At 40.5% G+C, this 19,328-nt stretch overlaps 1 protein-coding gene and 1 long non-coding RNA gene across 2 annotated transcripts in view; one reads left to right on the forward strand and one right to left on the reverse strand.

The window, feature by feature from the left end:
* Positions 1-2,790: 2,790 nt before the first annotated feature.
* LOC108496234 lies at positions 2,791-7,245 on the reverse strand. Its single transcript, XR_001874396.1, has 3 exons — positions 7,224-7,245; positions 6,972-7,031; positions 2,791-3,352 (listed from the first exon to the last, which is right to left on the reverse strand). It is a non-coding gene; the product is annotated as an uncharacterized LOC108496234 (long non-coding RNA).
* The window catches only part of ST8SIA4 (ST8 alpha-N-acetyl-neuraminide alpha-2,8-sialyltransferase 4), a 59,609-nt gene continuing 46,803 nt past the window's right edge, over positions 6,523-19,328 (forward strand). The window contains exons 1-3 of the mRNA XM_017812755.1: positions 6,523-6,580; positions 7,599-7,834; positions 12,133-12,264. Coding sequence (XP_017668244.1) covers positions 7,722-7,834; positions 12,133-12,264 — 245 coding nt within the window. The 5' untranslated portion in view covers positions 6,523-6,580; positions 7,599-7,721. The remainder of the gene's footprint in view (positions 6,581-7,598; positions 7,835-12,132; positions 12,265-19,328) is intronic.

Consider the following 19,328-nt stretch of genomic DNA (forward strand, 5'->3'; position numbering starts at 1 on the left):
CTCTAGAAGCTTGCCTAAAGTACAGAAGAAAAAAACAACCCTGGACTTTTTGTGCTATGTTAAATGAATTTGCAAGAACAGAATTATGTGCTTAAGTCTGGTCTCTCTAACTCGGGAGGGGTATTGAAAACACCATGGCACCAATACAGGGTGTCATGGTTTAAACCCAGGCAGCCACCAAGGCCCACACAGCCACTCCCTCTTCTGTGGGACAGAGGAGAGAATTGGAAGGGTAAAAGCTGGAAAACTCACGGTTTGAGATAAAGACAGTTTAACAAGTAAAGCAAATGCCATGTGCACAAGCAAAGTGAAAGAAGGCATTAATTCACAGCTTCCCATGGACAGGTAGGTGGGACATGGACAATTACTTGGGATGACAAACACCATCACTCCAAACATTCCCCCCCCTTTCTCTCACTTTATATACTTGGCATGATGTCAGATATGGTCTGTAATATTCCTGTCTGTGTCTCCTTCCATCTTCCCACACACTCCCAACTTCCTTGCCAGTGTGGCAGTATGCAATGCAGAAAACACTTGGCGCTGCTCGGCAATAACAAAAACATCTCTTATTATCATCAATCCTAAACACAGCTCCATACCAGCCACTGTGACGAAAATTATCTCTACCCCAATCAAAACCAGTATCATGGCTAAGCTTCGCGAAAGAAGATTTGGGAAGGGCTCTACCCACATTTGTTACAAGCGCGCTGGTGACTAAAAAGGCCAATACGAGATAGACACGAAAGTTGCAAAAGGCACAGCAGAAGGACTCCTTAGGTGGTACATTCTGCAAGACGTGATTCTTTCTGCGTTGTCTTTTCTCCTCAAGAGTGATTTTTCCTCAAGAGTGATAAACCAGTATACAGGACAAACAATTTGGGGTCTTTCTGATGTTCCATGGAGTAAGGAACTCTACTGGATCACTGATCTGAGGCCACCTGAAAACAGAACAGATTTGATGCAGTTGAGTTAAACCTCATCTGAAACACAACTCCTACTCCCAACTTCAACCCACAACCCCGAGGCCCTAACACTGAACCCTACCACCATAACTCTAAACTGTAAAGGCCATAACCCTAATCCTAATGACCCTAACTTTAACTCTAAACTCAACCCTAACCTCTCACCCCAAACCTAACCCCCAACCTTAAAACCTAATAGGAGCCACTTTGGACCAAGATTTCACTGCAGGCATGAGCAAGCATGAAAAAATCAGAACTAACCCCACTACCCACTGCCTGTTCAAGTAACATCACAAGAAGGTGTTCACAGTCCTTTAAAACTCTCAGTCATATCCTACGACTCACAAGGAATGCCTAGGTGGGGCTGGACAGTAGTGCAGGTTTTCTGGATTCATTCCCAACAGTGTTACCAGGGTACACTTAAACAATGAGGGCTAATTTCAAAGTCTGAAGGAAAAGGCACCTTGTTGCCTAATGAAGAGAGGAGTTGGAGGTTTGGTGTAACCAGAAAGAGGATTGCTTTTTGGAGTTGAAATCATCTATCCATCTATGTTTTAGATGTGTTTACAACTTACAAATCATTAAACTGCAAGGATGGACATATGGCGAGAAATTGACTGGACTTTCTTTCATTTGACCTAAAAGAAACATCTAAGTAAAAAGCAGTCTCCTAGCTGAGCCATGTTTTATGTTCTAGAAAGATGGGTTATTCATTCAGACTCCAAACCAGAATTGTATCTGAACAACGAAGTGAATTTAGAACGTGAACATAGGTTCAGGTTCAGGAAGACAAGGACTTCATTCTCGCAGGATGGACAAATCAAGACAAAAAGGAGACACAGCTGTATGCATTTCTTACCTCAGGCTATTCAGGCATGTTTCTCCATTTAAGTAGTTTCTTATACCTTTTCTGGACTCTCAACTTTTTCTCCCTTTTTCTTAATTGGACTAGGTATAGTTGCTTCCATCTCTCCCAGCTGCCAATCCCTTAATCATTTCACCCTCATCCTTCTTCTATATCTACTTTTTCTTCTTTCTTTCTCTTCTGTTAGTTTTCTAGTGTTTTCTAACCCTTATTTCTGTTCCCTATTTTTTCTGTTCATCCCAATTGCAAAATATACAGGTTGGCTATTTTTCCTAAGGGCAAATTGTCTTGAGACTGAATGAAAAGGCTATGGTAAATAGTGCAGCTCATCATTACCAAATTTCACACATACAGTCCCTAGGAAGGAAGACAATAGTCATTTTGATTTAAAGTAGTGAGGTTCTACCCCTCCTGAAAGGCATAGTAGCTGAGAGCCATCCTGTATTAGCATAATATTAGCATTTTTATAACGAATGTTTGTGGGACTTTTGAAATATCCTATGTCACAAAAGGAAGGAGAAGATCATGACAACTGACAATGTCTTCTTTTAGATTGGCCCCTACTTGCACGATTACTCTGCTTGAAATGTGGACATAGTTTATATTTTACTAGAATATAAAAGTGTGCATGGATCAGAGAAATTTGCAATGCAATAAACGCAATGTTGTATGCGCCAAAATTAACATTTTTCCTTTCTGCTACACTGCAACTATATCTGGGCACCTGTGCACTGAGTAAATACACTACTGTACAAAAGAATATAAAACAGAGAATTTGATTTCATTGGGATTTAGCTCTAACACTTTCTTTGGAATTGCTGTAAAACTTCTTCTGGAGAAAAATATGCTCTCTTCCTGACACAGGCACACAAGAAATTGATGCAGCCCAGTGGGAAATAAGGGTTCTACCACTCTGGAGTTAGAGGATGAAATGGCCCTTTATTGAAAGGCAGCGCTGGCTTATATAAGGGAAGGATGGAAGGTGCTGGAAGGGTAGGTGGAGCTAGGGAGGAGCATGCTAATAGGATACATATTAGGAAAGTAGGGGTTGGACATAACCATAAATGGAAAGGAATAATCATCAATTACCTAGGCAGCCTCATCTCCTCGGATGGTAAGATTGACGGGGAGATAGACAACAGGTTAGCAAATGGAAACAACAGGTTAGCCATTTAAGGAAAGACTGCAATGCAGCACTGAACAGCCAATAAGGAAAAAGGGGAATAACAGGGAATACAGAACAATGGGGATTTTTATGATAATTGGAAAATAGGGTAAAACGGGGGGTAGAAATACAATGTGCTTAAAACATAAACTTGGGTATAGAATCACAACAGTCCAAGCAGTCATTTAAATGTGCTAAAGGCATTGTTTTTGGGAGTCCCGCAGATCTCCTTGCAGACATCTATTTCTGTTTTCCACATTTCATAATTGAACTTCTCTTGGTCTCCCACAAGAAATGGCTGAGAAATTCAGGTAAGCATATCTTCACTGTCTCCATACTATTCATCCTGTGGTTGTTCTGCAAGGCAATTGCAAACACCAAGTCATCATTGGATGTTAGACACAAAAATGAAAGGGGAGGTGAATTTGAATATGGATTCTGACATGCATTTTGTGTCTCTGAACATCAAGAGAAATTTAATTACCACCAACCTCCACCTATATGGTGGAGTAACTATACAAAACTGCAGCTCAGTGCACAATCTTTAATTCTGTTGACTATAAAGGTGAAGTATTTGAAATGCTGCTATTTGGAATGCCAGTATTGCTAAAAATGTAATATTTGACTTAGATAATATTTCAAAGAGGAATACACTTTAATGAAAGTATGTATAGATTATGATAAACAGAAGCATAGAATATATTCAAATTTGCAATTCTGCAAAGTTTTAGTGTTCTGTGCACGTTAACTCTCAGTAACAATGGGGATGTCCGGTGCCTTTTCTTGAGCCATCAGTGAAAATACTGGAGGATACTGATCTCTGCATGACAACAGATCTGAGTAGCAGTAGTACTTAAAAATTTGACAAAGTATTATTCATTATTTTAAGTAGGTTTTTTTAACAAAAAAATTCAAATAGTTAATACTATTAAATACAGAATTAAAATTGTTAAGCAAATGCAAGAAGGGAGCATCAACCAAGCCTATTCCTGAAACAAAAGCATGTATAAACTTATGACCATTCCACAACGTTGATTCAGCATTTTGCTAAAAAATACTATATAGGAATCAGCTATATTTGCTGTGATTTGAGCAGATTTGAATTAAAATTATACATTAAGAAAATAGTTAGAAGGGAGATGAAAAATTTATTTCATCCATCCTTCCTCCTTTAGTTAAAAATCCAGAGATTTGTGCAACTTATTCCTAAAGACTACTAGTGATGCAAATGCTACAGCCTCCCCAGCAAACCTCTTCTAGAGTTTCTCTATCCTCAGTGATAAAAAAAGACTGAAGTAATTCAGAAGATATTTCTGGGCACCCACAAACAACATGAAATACTCTTAATGCAAAAAGGACTTTATATGGAAATATGCACTAACAAATGTAAATGTTTCAAGTTTCTAGGTACTTTCTTCAGCATGAAATGCAGCCTTTCAAGAACTCTTTGCCGTAGGAACTAATTAGCACTCTGAAATTTGAAATGCTTAAATGCATGATTATTATTCACATTTTTGCTCCTCCAGTAGTCTTCATGAAAGAAATTTTACTGTCATCACCAGCTGCCATGAAATAGTATTTACTGAACATGTTTCTGGGTTCACAGAGCTAAACCATTCCTCCAATTTATGTGAAATAAACCATACTATTTGATATAATTGTCATTCATTATTTAAATATCATTAGACCACATGAGAGGAAATAATTTCAAGGCATAATTTAGATTGCCTGTTATAGAGTTATGAAGTGCTGTTGATGATGCATTAAAGAAAGATAATTAAAGGAATTGGTGAAGTACTAGATGAATGTTTGAACTCTCTGTACAGTAAACTCATTTTGTGTAATAATAAATTTAATCATTACAAATGAAATGTACCAAATGAAATGTATACACCTATACACTATATGTGTCTGCCTGTTACTTGAGTACATTACAGAGATTATATGTAAGACTATATCAGGAATAATGCCCTAAGAGAGGACAGAGCAGCTAAGCGAGGGATCTTCCTCACTGCAATAACAGCTGTAAGGTTATTCCTGAATTAAAACTTGGTACTGATTTTGCAGAGCAATGAAGAAATTAGGAACTTGCCCTGGATCCACTTTTAAGCAACTCCTGTGACTCTGGGACCCTGCTATGCAGATAATCTCAGAGCTTAGATTAGCACGCACAGAAGGTGAAGACGCTGAATCACTGCAGTGGATGATCTGGGTTCCCTCAGGATCCCACATCTGCTTTTGACCCAGAAGTCTGTTTTCATGATAGTAGAAGGACAGGCATGGGAACAGCACGAATTTTCAGGAAAATGCCACAGGCTATTGAACACACTGTGCTTTTGGAGAAGTGCTTTTCTCCATATTTTAATCAAGCGTAGATAGTTTTGCTTTCCAGTAACTGAATAAAAGTTTTAGAGTCTTGATGGTTTGGAGCTTGAAGTCAACTTTTTTGGCCCCTACAGGTGATGGAGGTCACATTCAGTCAGACTGGGTGCAACCAGAGTGAGCAGAGAAAGAAAAGTGCACTGCTGGGCAAGGCACCTCTTGACCACCATCGCCATCAGTTCTCAAGTCCCTTGGATGCAGGCAGAGATTCCTTGTGTGGGAAGAGGATTAGCTCCTAGGAAGCAACAGTGGAGCTGGGTTTTAATCTTCAGGGAGGAGGAAGTGCAGCAGAAGGTGGAGAAGAAGAAGGTGAAGGCACACTGCTTTCTGAATGTGCACATGGCCTGGCAAAGGGCTGCTGTAGCTGACAGTGTAAGCTGCCATTGGTAGCTGTGGGTGGAACCCAGCAAAATCACCTCTGAAGGGAGGTGAATTTGGGATCCTTTGTATCCCAAATGATCCTCATTTTCAACACCTACTGATGATGAGTCCATCTAACTACAAAAATAATCTAATATATAAAAATTATTTAATGTATAAAAAAGCGTATTGCAGACACTCAACAGGGTTAACAACACTGATGGAATCCGAAGTGTTCAGCTGAACATGTGATGCATTTTTACAGTAGTATTAAACAGAGTTTTGCATTGAATCATTTTTTTTCTAGAAAAGAATGTATGTCAGCAATTATAGTATAATTATATTATAATTTGAATTTCACTATCACAGATGAAATGGGCTTTTCTCCTTTTGCTGCTAATGCCTTTTAGAGGTCACTTTCTGACACTAGGTCATCAGAGCCATAGCAGAGAAAAGCATAGAAAGACCAGCTTGATCTGGTTTGTGTGGAAGGAAATTGCAGTTTCCATTCCATTCCACTGAAGCTCAAGTAAACCCTTCCTACTACACAAAACTGATTTTCAGAACGTAACAACTATTAGCAGCAACTTCTCTAACCTTTTTTCACTTCTAATGCCTGTGAGGGAATACTCTCTTGGGATGGAAAAATCTGCACATCACCAAATTTGCTTGCATCTTTCTGTGAAATGTCTGTTACTGAACAGTTCTGGACACAAGATATCAGAGCAAATAGAGCCAGGGAAGGTTCTGTCATCCCATGAGCTCCCGCTCTTAACCCAAGCCAAGAAAAGGAAGTCACACTAGATTTGTCACAAACCCCTCCTGGATCCCCGTGGGAGAAAAGTGATGTTGGTCTTGCCTTCTAAACAAACGCAAACTTGAGAGCTGTGGGCAGCTCCCTGTCACAGAGCACAAGCATAGTTCCAGGGCAGCCTAGTCAGTTTGAAGAGAGCAAAACAATACTGAGAAAAGCGGATATAGCTAATAATTTATTTTTTTCAGGTTGCATTATGCTTTTTTAAGATCTTCTTGTTTCGTTTCGGTTTGGGGTTCGGGGGGTTTTTTGTGAGTTGCAGAGAAACCGCCCTAGCAGAAGTTGGGAAAATAATGGATATGTTGAGACCGCGTGGGTGAAACAGGACGCCGGGGAACGGGGCGCGGGCGGCGGATTTGGCTCCGGAACTCCTGACAGGGAGTGTGCGGGGGCCACGTCGCTCCCCTCCCGCATGCCCACCTTCTCCTGTCGCGGCTGGGGCAGCTGCCAAGGCGGGCTCCCTCCAGTGCCCTTTTCAACCTCCAACCGTCCATTGGGGCAGAGAGGGGAAAAAAAATTAAAATTAACAAAAACCGTTCCTTTCCATCGGCACCGCGTTGGCGCTCCTCCGCTCGAACTTTCTGACGCCCCACAGGCCATCGGCGTACTCCCGCCATGTGCCAGGGTCGGAAGCCGCGCCTCCCCCAAACACAGCTACCCGGTTGTACTCACCATCGCTCCCCGGACCCGCGGGTGCCGTCTGTTCGCCGCTCCCAAGGAACCGCCCCCGCCGGGCGCGCATTGGCCGCGCTCCGCCCGCGCCCGCCCCGCCGAGCCGGGGGCGGCACCGGCCGCGCCCCCGGGGCCGAGCGGCGCCGCAGCGGAGCCGGACGCGGAGCCGGAGCGGAGCTTTCTTCTGGGCTCGGCGGGCCAGCAGCGGCGACGGCGCGGGCTCGTCTCCCCGGCTCGAGGCGAGCGAGCCGCCGCCTGCACGCCCGGCTGCTGGACAGGGCGAAAGAGAGACAAACTAAACGCCGAACAGCCCCCCAGGCTCTGCGCCCGCCTGGTTTGGTTTTAATTTTTTTTTTCTGCTGTAATTATTTCCAGGGGGAAAAAAAACCCCAGGCATCGCCGTGTTTTTGGCAATTCTTGCTGCATGAGGAGTTGTTTCCCCGCACACCCCTGACAAACAAAGGAAAAGGGGGAGGGGGCCCACGTTTCGCAGAAGACATGCGTTCCGTCAGGAAGAGGTGGACTGTGTGCACCATAAGTCTCCTCCTCATCTTCTATAAGACGAAGGAAATAGCGCGGACCGAGGAGCGCCAAGAGGCACCTCTCGCCGGGTAATTGCGGGGCGCCGCGCCGGGAGGGCTCCCCGAGTGGGCAGCGCGGCCGTGTCGCTGCCCGCCGTCCCCTCCGCGTCCCCGCCGGGGTCGGTAGATGCCCCGGTGCCCTCCGGTCCAGAGCGCCTTGTGCCTCGTTTCCTGCCTTGGGAACCTGTCGGGGAGGTGCGAGTTTGCCGGGGTGCAGGTGACTCCTGCCTCCGTCCTTGGAGTTCTGCCTGGGAGCTCGACATAACTTCAGTGCTCCTCAGGGATGCTTGCACAGGGAGGGTGTGGGTCATTCCGCTTAGCTCCCGAGGTTCCTCCGCTGGAAACTCTGGTCCCTCACTGAAACCGTCCGTTACATGCTTTCCCCCTCCTGCCTGTCTTCGGCTGAAAACAAAAGGCGAAGAGTCCCTTGCCATTTTTCTCTTTGCACCTCAGGTTTCTCTTTGTCGGTCGTTGTGTTTATGTATGTGAATGCCAGTATTCGTCATTCTTCTCCCAACTTGCAGCTATCCTATGGAGACCTTGATTTTTCAGCCAAGCTGGGTTTCTCCTTGGAGGAGTATAAGATTTTGTTTTCACGGGAGTGTTGCATAAATGTTTTGATCGCTTAATGACATCAGCAAAAGCTGAGTAGGGGCTCACGCTTTCTGTTTGCTTTTGCAAGTCGACTAGGGGGGAGAATGCCATTCACAGCAGATTTTCATCTTCTTGTAAGCTCTTGCCTTAATTTGAGGAGTAGGCATAAGGAGGTTCTAAGTACCCGTACAGACCTGGAGGAAGCTGCGGCAACTATAGCCTGCTTAGTCCCCGCTTGGCCCCAGAGTTAAAGACAGAAAGTGCATCCCTCCTCCCTGTTCAGGCAGTCTAGTGCGACAGCAGGGCACAGGCAGCTGGGCGCAGCTGGGCACAGCTGGGCAGCAGTGGCCCCGGATTTCCCGGGAGCAGGGGCTTGCCTCACTTGTGTGTGTGCATTGTTTGCTTCCCATGTTATTCAAGATTTTCACAACTTGCTGGTATCTTTCCATGTTGTTCAGCCTGGGTGTAACCCCAGCTTCTGCCACAAAGCTATCTGTAGACTTAGGAGATGTACAGAAGTTTAAAATTTTGGGGTTATAGGTGTGTGAAAACACACGTGAAAATCAGTGTGTGAGGCAGAATTGTCATTAAAGATACCCATGTTTCTTAGTATGTACTCCTTCCTGTTGGACTAGAGGTAGCTGTTAAAATTATTCAGAAATTACCATATATAAGTTTGCAAAGAAAAAGCCCCCTCCAGCTTACTGCACGTGATTTGACACAATTGAAAAGGTACTAAAATGAACTGATGTTTTAATATTAAATAAAAGAAAATAAGTGTAATTTGTCATAATATGTGTGTTCTTAACAAACACTTTAAAATGCAATGTAGTGTACTTCTGTCAGATGATTTAGTGATATATTTATTTCTTTGTTATCAGTGAGACTTCTTGTACAGCATGATGCTAGTCACTTTCGCTGTTGAAATATCATTTCTCTTCACAACCTGTCATCCCATTCGTTACTGTCTGAAGCAGAAAAAAACTCCGAAGTGTATTGCTACTATCTGCTGCCAGTATTGGTGTTACACTTGCCTTTCTCCAGAACTAGGGGTTCATGACATTTGGTTATTTTTGACTGGCCGTGTGGGCGAGCAAAGTCACTTTTCTGCAGGATGCTTTACTTTCAGAAGTACCAGTGATACAGAACTATGAATGCTCAGGATGGTGCGTTTTATGGTTATCAGGGAAACCTCAGGTAAACTCCAGATATTCCAAAATGGACTATATGCAATTCCAAATTGTATGATAAACCTTAAACCGTGTGCTTCCGTAGCAAAGTTTGCTAGGACAATAATTGCAAAGCACCCCCCGATTCAAATAGACAGTAATGTCCCTTTAAAGGTTAAGCAAGTAATGAAACACGGACGTTGCGTGCAATGCAGTGTTTCTTAAACAGTGTCATCTTCCACTGATATGGAATATGCTTGAAGGAAGTTACTTTATTTAATGAGCTATCTTCAGGAGAAGAGATTGTCTCATGATATTGGTCTGATTGGTTGCCAAGGCAAGGTAGTTCAGAGTGAAGGCTGACACTGTAAGCTGTAAATTGCTGTCACATTATGGCAGCTGTTTCATTTACATGACAGGATTTGCAGTGATTCTAGAAGATACAAAGTAACTCAACTTTATTTCACAGTTATTTACACAATGAAGAGTTACCTGGAGAAATTTTTTTCTTTTTATGTGTTAGTTTATTTAATATTACTTTAAGTGAAAATTAAATAGAACAATGCCAATAAAAGGGAGAGGAGGATGTAAGTGAGCACATTTGTGTTCATAGTAGTACTTTAACACAAAGTGCCTGGGACCTTCTTTTAGCTCATAAGAACATACTTTAACACCGTTTTAATGTACAAGCTATATAGCTCACTACAGATGTAAATTGTGAATATGGAAGAAAATGACATTTCAAATGCTATGGCGCTTTAAGTGTTGGCAATGTATTTTGTTGTTGTCAACTATCTCATGTTCAAGTGTCTGCTAAATAATATTTAACCCAGAATAAACTAAAGACATCTCAGTACCTTTAGACTGAGAACTTTACTTGGATGTATTTTGGTAATCTTCTTTTAGATGCGTGCACTCAATGCATCTAGAAAATATATGCAGGAGTATAGATGTAATAAATATTATTACAACCATTATGGAAAAATTTTAGGGAATAAAAAAATTTAATATAGCAAAAAGTATAAATTACATTCTCATTAATAATTTAGGGACTTGTGCAGCATCCTCCCGTGCTCTCAAATTAGTGGTATTTAGATAATTTGCCGCAGGTCTTGTACCTAAAGTTGCAGGTTTTCGATAGGTGGCAGCCTTACATCTGCATCGGAGAGATGTCAGGGCTGCGGGGTGTTGGTGGAGGGGATGGTGAGGGAGAAAGAGCCGTGAGTAATGCAGGGCTGGTTTTGGTGAAGTGTATAACACCGGTTTGTTACTTATAGAGGCTTTCGCAATGATGGATCTTTTTAGAAATTACTGCATGTTACCAGTTTTCTGAATTTAGCCTAATTAATGTCCCATTGCAGGTTAGCTTGAGTTTAGCCTGCTATATAGTTTACCAGCTATTACTGCTTTATATATCCTGCAGTAATGTTGCTGTAGTTCTTATTGAGGGCTGGGATCCAATTGTTTTAAGAACTTACAGCCACAGGAAAACAAGAGTCAGCAATTGCCTGAAAACCTTACAGTCTCACATCTTTTCCATTTCATTGTTTGAAGGGCTGTGGTCAGAAGTTCTGTTTGCAAGTTATGGTTATTGACAGTATTTCAGAGCATGCTGATTTAACAGAGAAGGAGATTTCTGTATGTTACTGTTCTGTGTATTCCTGTGTTACAAGACATTCTACATGGTATAATGTTAGATTCAACAACTTTGATATATTTATGATTAATAGCTGTGTTTGAACTCAGCTGAACATTGCTCTGGCACCTAAGAGTGGTATGGAAGATAATGGAAACATATGGACATAAAAATGGATTTTATTGCTAACACTCTAAGTCATTCTTGCAGTGTTTTGGATTCTCTGTCCCATTTGTGTGACCCTACTGGCTAATATTTCAACTGATAACATTATGATAGCTCATCAGGTGTTCAGTGGTTCACCGACTACTCACTGTGGTTTTTTATTTTTTAAGGTTACCTTGCCAAAAGTTATGAATATTACAAGACTGATGGACATGATAAGACAATTGGGGTGGTTTGGATGTGTGCATACAAATTTCAGGAAGTGATGGGGAAATTTTGTGGTTTGTGTGCCATTAAATTCCAGAATTTTGTCCATAAAAGTCTTTAAGTATCAACAGGAGGCAAAAAAAATCTATTAGGCCAGTATTGCAGATTTGCAGCAATTGCTGGGCAAAGGCTTGAAAGTTAGCACTTAATTGTTAGTTTAGTACTAGAAATTTGGAACCTAAAAGTGCAGAATCTGCCTCACAAACATAATAAAGTTTCATCCAGGTTCACAATTTGTAGCTTATTGTAGTTTTTTGTACGTCTGTTTTATTACAGATATAAACATATTTAGGCTCTTAAATTGCATATTCAACTCTTAGATATAGCTGTCCCTTAGATTTTTTCACAGTTACAGCTCATTTGCTTTAGAAAGCAGAGAGAGAATTGCTTATTTTTGTGGTGAATAAAAGGATATATTGCTGGTGCTTGGGATGTAAATTACTTAAAACTGGAGTTAGCCTTGGGTGTAACTGTGTCTTTTATATATTGCATTGCAGAGATGGTGAACTGAGTTTGAGCAGATCAATGATCAATAGCTCTGATAAGATAATTCGAAAGGGTGGCTCCTCAATCTTCCAGCATGCTGTAGAAGGTTGGAAAATCAATTCTTCTTTAGTAATGGAAATCAGGTGAGTGTCTTAAATGAAAAGCAGTTTGTTTCATATTTTCATTCATGTTACTTATAATTTCTGTCATCTGGAAACAGTAATTTGATTTACAGTTGCAGGTGGATGGTTTATAACTGTATATATTTAGGTTCAGTGTTAAATGCAGTTGCATTGCATTAGACTTGAAATCATGTCATCCTTCGTAAGAATTAATAAAATGTTTTCATCTGGCTGTGGCAGTCAGACCTGTGCAATCAGCATCTACATTATGTATGTCCACATTTAAGCTGCTTGTTTAGAACTCTTCCACAGTCAGTGGTGAGAATCTGGCACTTTTAGGACATGATTTCCTCTTATCCTAAAGGTTTGAAATAGAACAGCTGAAAGTATCCTGAACATAGCAGTTTTCCTCCCTTGACTACAGAGGGAGCTTAGACAGACAGCTTAGGTGCAGGAGTCAAGAGCCAGGGCATCAAGTGCTGTGAATCCAACACTGACCATGATTGGTCCACATGGCAGGTCAGGCACTGACAGTATCCATGTCCTAGGCAGTTTTCTTTCTTGAAGTCAGAAAGGCCAAAAAGAGCTTTAGGCTGCTGCTGCTGGGGCAACTCAGTAGCAGAGTTAGAGTGAGTGGATAGTTATGATATGTGTTAGTATTCATAGTGTGTCTGTGCACCCTGAGAGAAGAACAAGCAGATGCCTCTTAATGTTGTTCTGTCATACCTTCCCCATCTTCATCAGGAAGGTGGCCAGTGAAAGAAGCATGTGGAGCGTGACTTGGCAGTGTGGAGGACTAGGAATGTTGCATTCTGTGAAAAATGAGAGAAAATAACTATTTTTAGCAACAATCGCATAGCAGACTAGACTTGATTTTCTGAATGTTAAGATTTTGAATAGACATTTGGTCTAATTAAAATGTGGTTTCTGTGTGATTTCCCTTTCTACTTATTTTTAAGTTTTGTAATTGTTTTTTTGTAAATTAAGGGACTTTTTCCAAACTCCTTAAACAGGCATTGTTTCCATGTACGAAAGCATGGCTTCTCTGAATGAGGAACTTGAGGGTTTTTTTAATGACTGCTATTTTATGTCCCTAATCCTAAAACACGCAGAAGATAAAGGTAGCTCAGAAATGTGTGGAGCTGTAGTAAAGGACTGATGTTCTGGAAGCCTTGTGGTATGATGGACATAGTGCAGCCCCATTGCAAAAAGCCAAGAAGCAGCATAAAGGATGGAAAGCGTAGCAGGATTTTAGTAGGCAGAAAATTAATACTATGGAGGATGTAGCTGTCACTCAGCTGCTTGGTAAGTGTTCTGTGGAGTCCCCACTCCTTGACTGTCTAGGTTAAAGGACCTCAGTCATTTAGCTGTGTTTCCTACTGATGAAGACCGTGTGGACACTCTGAAATGCAGCTGAGGTGCATTTTAGGAATGGAGTTTGATCCAGAATCATCCTTCAGCCTGTTTGACCAGTGTATGGTTGTTCCATAAAGGCTGATTTCTGCTCCAGGACAGTCTAGGAAAGATAAGCAGATTGTCAACATCAGTGATGGTATTTAAAATTTGTATGCATATAACTGACAATTTATGTTGGAGAAATATTAAGTAACTTTAGAGGAATACTATTGAAACTTTGTTTCATAGGCTATGGGTCTGACAATTGGAAGAAAACAACTGTTTTTATTTGTGAAGTAAACTGATTTGGAAGTCATTGAGTGACTATAAGTAGAAACAGATAACTATTCTCAGTCATTTTGTTGAAAAATTGAGTATCATATTTCAGAACCCTGTAAATCCAATATGCCTTGCTGGTCAAGCCAAACAACAAAGTAAAAATATGACAATAACTTTTTTTATGAAAATTAAGACATAAAATGGAGCTTGGGTTATGCTAATTTTCCACCTATTTCAGATGCAAAATACATCCTTCAGACAAAGAGGTAAAATAATAGAGAATGGTTTAGATTTTTTTTCCAGCCTGTTAGTACATGTGTATCATCTCAATGTACTAAAATCACAAGTTGCAAAATAATTTTTTTCTTTACTGTTGGCTGAAGGGGAACATTCATTTAATAAATTACTGTTGTGCACTTAAGAAGCATCATGATATGATAATATTTTTTTAAAAAATATTGTGCAGGAAAGGATTTAATTTTTTGGGAGGGTCTCATAAATACAGTGAAGAAAAAAGTGTATCTTGTACACTAACTTAAGCAGTAGAGATTCTGCTGTATCTTAACATTTTCTGTATAGTAGAGAGCATCAAGCTGAGGTTATGTCCACACTGCCAGTCCTGTTTCGAGATGAAATAGCTACCATCATGAGCACTGAGGCGGAGAGCAGGTGTTTTAACTGAACCAGTAAAAGAATTTAAATTATTGTGACGTAGGGCCAAAAGTTGACATGAACTATATGAAAGGAACCAGTGCTACCAGCCAGTCACAGTCTTTCCAGAAATCCTCTTTGCTGACATAGCATGGCATATTCAGTTATGGTACTCAGCAGTGAGGGAGGGACATTTGGCAAGCTTTTCACTAAGGAAGCCACATGCAGCCCCTTGTGAGATGTGTTTCAGTCTGATGCTGACTAAATGATCTGCTTTCTCTCACTTTTACAGGTGGTTTGCTATACACCTTTCTTCCCTGTTAAAGCAGTAAGAAGCATTTTGGCTGTATTTTTACACTTACACACCTACCAGGACTAACTTCAAATGTGTCTAGTGAAGTCCTAGAATGTTCTTGTGGTTTAACTAACTGTTCAGCCCTCCAAAGTACATTACGTGCACTGTGTAGACCATGAAGATGATTCAAGCTTTATTATTGCAACTATTAACATGAACAGTGGTTGGTGGTCTTGTGGTGTGAGGTTGACCGTAGGAAGTAACGGTAAGAGAGAAACAAAAAACAAGCTAGTGCCTGTTGAATTATACATAAAACATTTTCAGTTCTTAGGAGTGGGGAAATAATTTGTAAAACCATTAGTGTACAGCATAAAGATATTTCATAAAACTTACAATCACCCATAAATGACAGCTACTTTTATGTATTATATCAGCTTTACACCTGCATTAACAATTTTAGAATAAAGAAAATATTTGATAGTGAGCCTTGCTTTGTGCAAGGACTGTTGGTCAACAGTATGTTGAACCTAGTTGGCTGGCATCTGGAATATTATACTTTGCTATTTGCTTTGTTGACTGTGGGCATCACCTCCGTCCACTTATTTTTGCTTAGGATGGTGACCAGTCTATCAGCCTCAAAGGTGAATTCTTGGCAAGGCCAGGCTCAGATAGGAGTCAATGAATGAAAAAACTCCTTTATCAGGACCCCATGGAAGGATGGGAAGCTTTCACTTGGTTTTTGGTGCTCTGGGACTTTGCAGCCAGAAAAGGTAGTCTGAGGAGTGTAGCAGCTCTCCTGGGAGGGCAGCAGTCCTTTGGAGATGTTAAGCAGACATAAGAAGAAAGAGCTAGACTTTCTGTGATTGAAGAGGACGTTATTGGTATTATTAATTACTTGAGACTGTGGGAAATTTGATGCCTTGCCAATCATGATTGGTCTGGTGGGCGAGTGATTTTTCCAACTGATGTTACCTTCTGATTGCTTACAACTTCTTTGAAGAATAATAGATAATTCTTGTGTCTAGGGAAGGAAGATTGCTTTCTTGGTTCCCTTTCTGTCTGAATGATTTCAGTCATGAGGAAGAGAATCCATCATGTGCTAAGGTTTTATGTCTTAAGTCCTTTCTACTCTCTGTAGCAATGTGAAGGCTTTCCTTATGGTTATGGAAATAAGGAAACTTCAGTTGTACTGGAAGCCATAGTTTCAGAAAGGAGGGATGTGTCTGAGATGGTGCAAACCTATCTGGGGAAGAATTCCACACAGGGCTGATGCCAGCACATCTCTGACCTATATGAAATGAACTACAGTCTGATGTCTCAGCGTGTGATTTTCTCACACTTATTTTTGATTAAATATGGGCACTTCTCTTGGAAGGAACAGAAGGTTTTGAATTGCAGGAAGGCAAAATTTAAAAAAAGTACATTGAGGATGTATTTATCTCTGCAATGTAACAGAAAATTTCCTGTCAGAAAAGTGTGAGAACTTGTAAGATGTTAAAAGCATCTAAAGAAAAAAATAAGGGCAGCTTCCTCCTTAGAAAGGTTCAGATTGTTATCATTGTTTGTCTTTCAAATTTACATGAAGCAGCTACGATAAGTCCCTGAAGTGCAAGCAGTATGTACTGAACTGGCAATGGAGCACTACAATTGCTCTGAAGCTTTTGGAGCAACATTTTGGGGCCATTTGCACTATTTCCTTCAGATCTTCTGTGTGTCAAAGATTCCATGGGAACTAGGGCTTTCTGGTCTGGTTTAGTCATACTAAACCTCAGGGGATTTTTGCTTGCCTGTCTGTCTTACTCTACCTTGCTTATCCTCATGAAAAGCTGGCATATGGTAAGCCTAAATTGAATCATGGTCTGTTTAAAAGTCCTCTTTTCCTTTTGCGTGCCCACTCTCCAGCATTACTGTTTGTGTGGCCTCTGTTGTCTGGGGGCTGCCAGGAATTGTCCCAAGGTTATTTGCAGTTAGGTGTGTTTTTAATGAATCCAAATCGGTGGTTGGACTAGATGACCTTTCAAGTCCCCTTCCATCCCAGACTATTCTATGATTCTAAATCTGCTTTCCTTGAAGAGGTTTTCTTTAAACTTCCTTTTAGTCAGACTAAAGCGAAACCCAACAGGTGCAAACACCCACAGTCTCCACTGCGTCCTCAGGAAGCCAACAGGAGCTGGAACTGCAGCCATCTACAGGGGCAAGCTGTGACGTTTTGTGACCAGAGAGTTTGTTTTTTTGTGTTTTGTTTTTTTTTAAACTAATTTAGCTGACAAAAAGCATGCTTTATCTAGGCTGTAGTCCTTGGTGATTTCAAAGGCTGAGACCCACCTTCTGCCTTCCAACTGGGGAGAATGAAGCAGTGTCAGGACTTGCTAGGGTTAAAAAATTGAGTTGTTTATTAGACTTGTGTGAATCAGAGAAAGTCTTCAGGAGAGCAAGAAGAGGAATCAGAAATCTACAGTGTGACCTGCACAGCTTAAAAAATAAAAGTTTAAAAAAAAATTTGAGTGGCTTCTTATTCTCAAGTAAATGAAGGATTTTGCCAAGAGTGTAGTCTGCCATCCACAGGCAAGTTACTGTGGGAGAAGAGCTAGCATGAGAAGTATTGTGCTTCTGATAAGGCTAGGGAAGCACTGATGCAGGCTGCATGGGGAGTTTGCCAAGTCCCTACCACAAGAGGTTATTAGGAACGTATTAGATAAACACAGTCTAGAAGACTTGTAGATAGAGGCACATCTTCAGTGCACATAGAGAGGATTAGGTAAACACTTAGTTCCATAATGTGGTTGCTGGTGATCTAGCCCAGCTTCCTGGGCACTGAGGATGCCCTTTAGGGGCTTACTGTCATGGTTACTGTCCAGACGAGCCCAAATGCCCCAGCAGCAAGGGTTTCTGGCACTGCCTTCCTCTAAAGAAACGATTTTCCCTGGAAAAGCATTGGAGGTCATACATCAATCTTCTTGAGAATTTCTAAAAATATAAAATTATTTGTAATCTTAAAAGTCAAATGATTTAGTGGTTTATTTTCTTTCCTTAATCCACACAATTCTGCGGCAGATGAAGAATAGTTTGACATTACAACAACTTCGTAATAGAAAGGCTACAGTACAAAATAAAACTAAAAAAAAAAAGGAAGAAAAGGAGAAAAATATCACCATATTGCCCCAGAGCAATACATAGCTACAACATTTGGAAAGCTGTGCAGAGACATTACTGTCTGTTACATGAAGTTTATCAGATAACTGGGAGTTTAAGTACATACTTAAATATTGTGAAAATTTGTTTCTGGTTGTCGAAATAAAACTTTAGGTCAACCACAGATTATGACACTGTGTTTTTGTGTGTCAAGTAAAGATGTTGCAAACAACTGCTTGGCTTAAAATAAGAGCAAGCCACATCTGTCTCACCTGCCCACAAAAGTGTTCAGGCTACACCCATGATAGAGTTTTATTTGTCATAACAAAACTTGGAGACCTCAAATAAAACTGTTTGTTTATACATCGTAGCTTAAGGTTGCAGAACACCTTTGCTGCAAGGTTTGCTAAAAATCATGCTGTTTTTTTCCTTAGTGGAATTGAGGTTACTTCGAATTTTATATGCAGCTTGAAGTGGATTAGCACTTACTTGACATTATTTTGTCATGTCTGTTTAATAAGAATAACCCTGTTGTGCTATTTTTTATTCTGTGAGACAGAACAGACGTTTAAACAAGTTCTTTTTATTAATCAGCATCTAGACTGACTGAAACACTCATGTACGTGTGTTCAGGTTTTGTCACATCCCTTAGACTTTTTTTTCCTCTTAGCACTTATGTGAAAATGGGAAGTACTGCTATCCCCACGGTACAGATGAGTCAGTAGCACAGAGGAACTTAAAACAATAGCATGAACTCTGCATTCTTTATCATATTTCTTTCAGTATTAAAAGATATCTGGATAGAGTCAGACAAATCAATAAAAATATTTTAATGTTAGCAAATCTCTTACATGAGGATTCTATTGTGTACTGTAATACCTGTGTGTACTTTTAATTGAATATGCAAATGACAGCTTCAGATAAGAAAACATTTTTAAAAATATGAGAAGATACTAAGATTCAGTGATTTCTGCCCATCTCAAAAATTTTTTGTAAAATAAATTCCTTAGACATTTTAGAAATTTCAGCTGTTTTAAGTAAGTGGTTGATTATCTGATTTTAATTCAGGTCCATGTGAAACTCTTTTTGGAGGACTTCTACAATCATATAGATAAACAAGTTTTGAATGTAAATAACCAAATTAATAATGGAAGCCAAGGTGCTTTTATTTTTTTTTGCACTGTTTGCATAACTTCACTGCCTTCCTCTTTTTTAAATAATACATTGGATACTATATTCATGCACAAACATTGCTACTTGTTTGCTATCAAGAAACAGTTTTAGGACCATTCATTCTGGGTGTCATGGATGAATGCTTTAAATTACTAAAGCG

The sequence above is a fragment of the Lepidothrix coronata genome, unplaced genomic scaffold (genome assembly GCF_001604755.1).
Source record: "Lepidothrix coronata isolate B3197 unplaced genomic scaffold, Lepidothrix_coronata-1.0 Scaffold37, whole genome shotgun sequence".
Classification (NCBI taxonomy): Eukaryota; Metazoa; Chordata; class Aves; order Passeriformes; family Pipridae; genus Lepidothrix; species Lepidothrix coronata.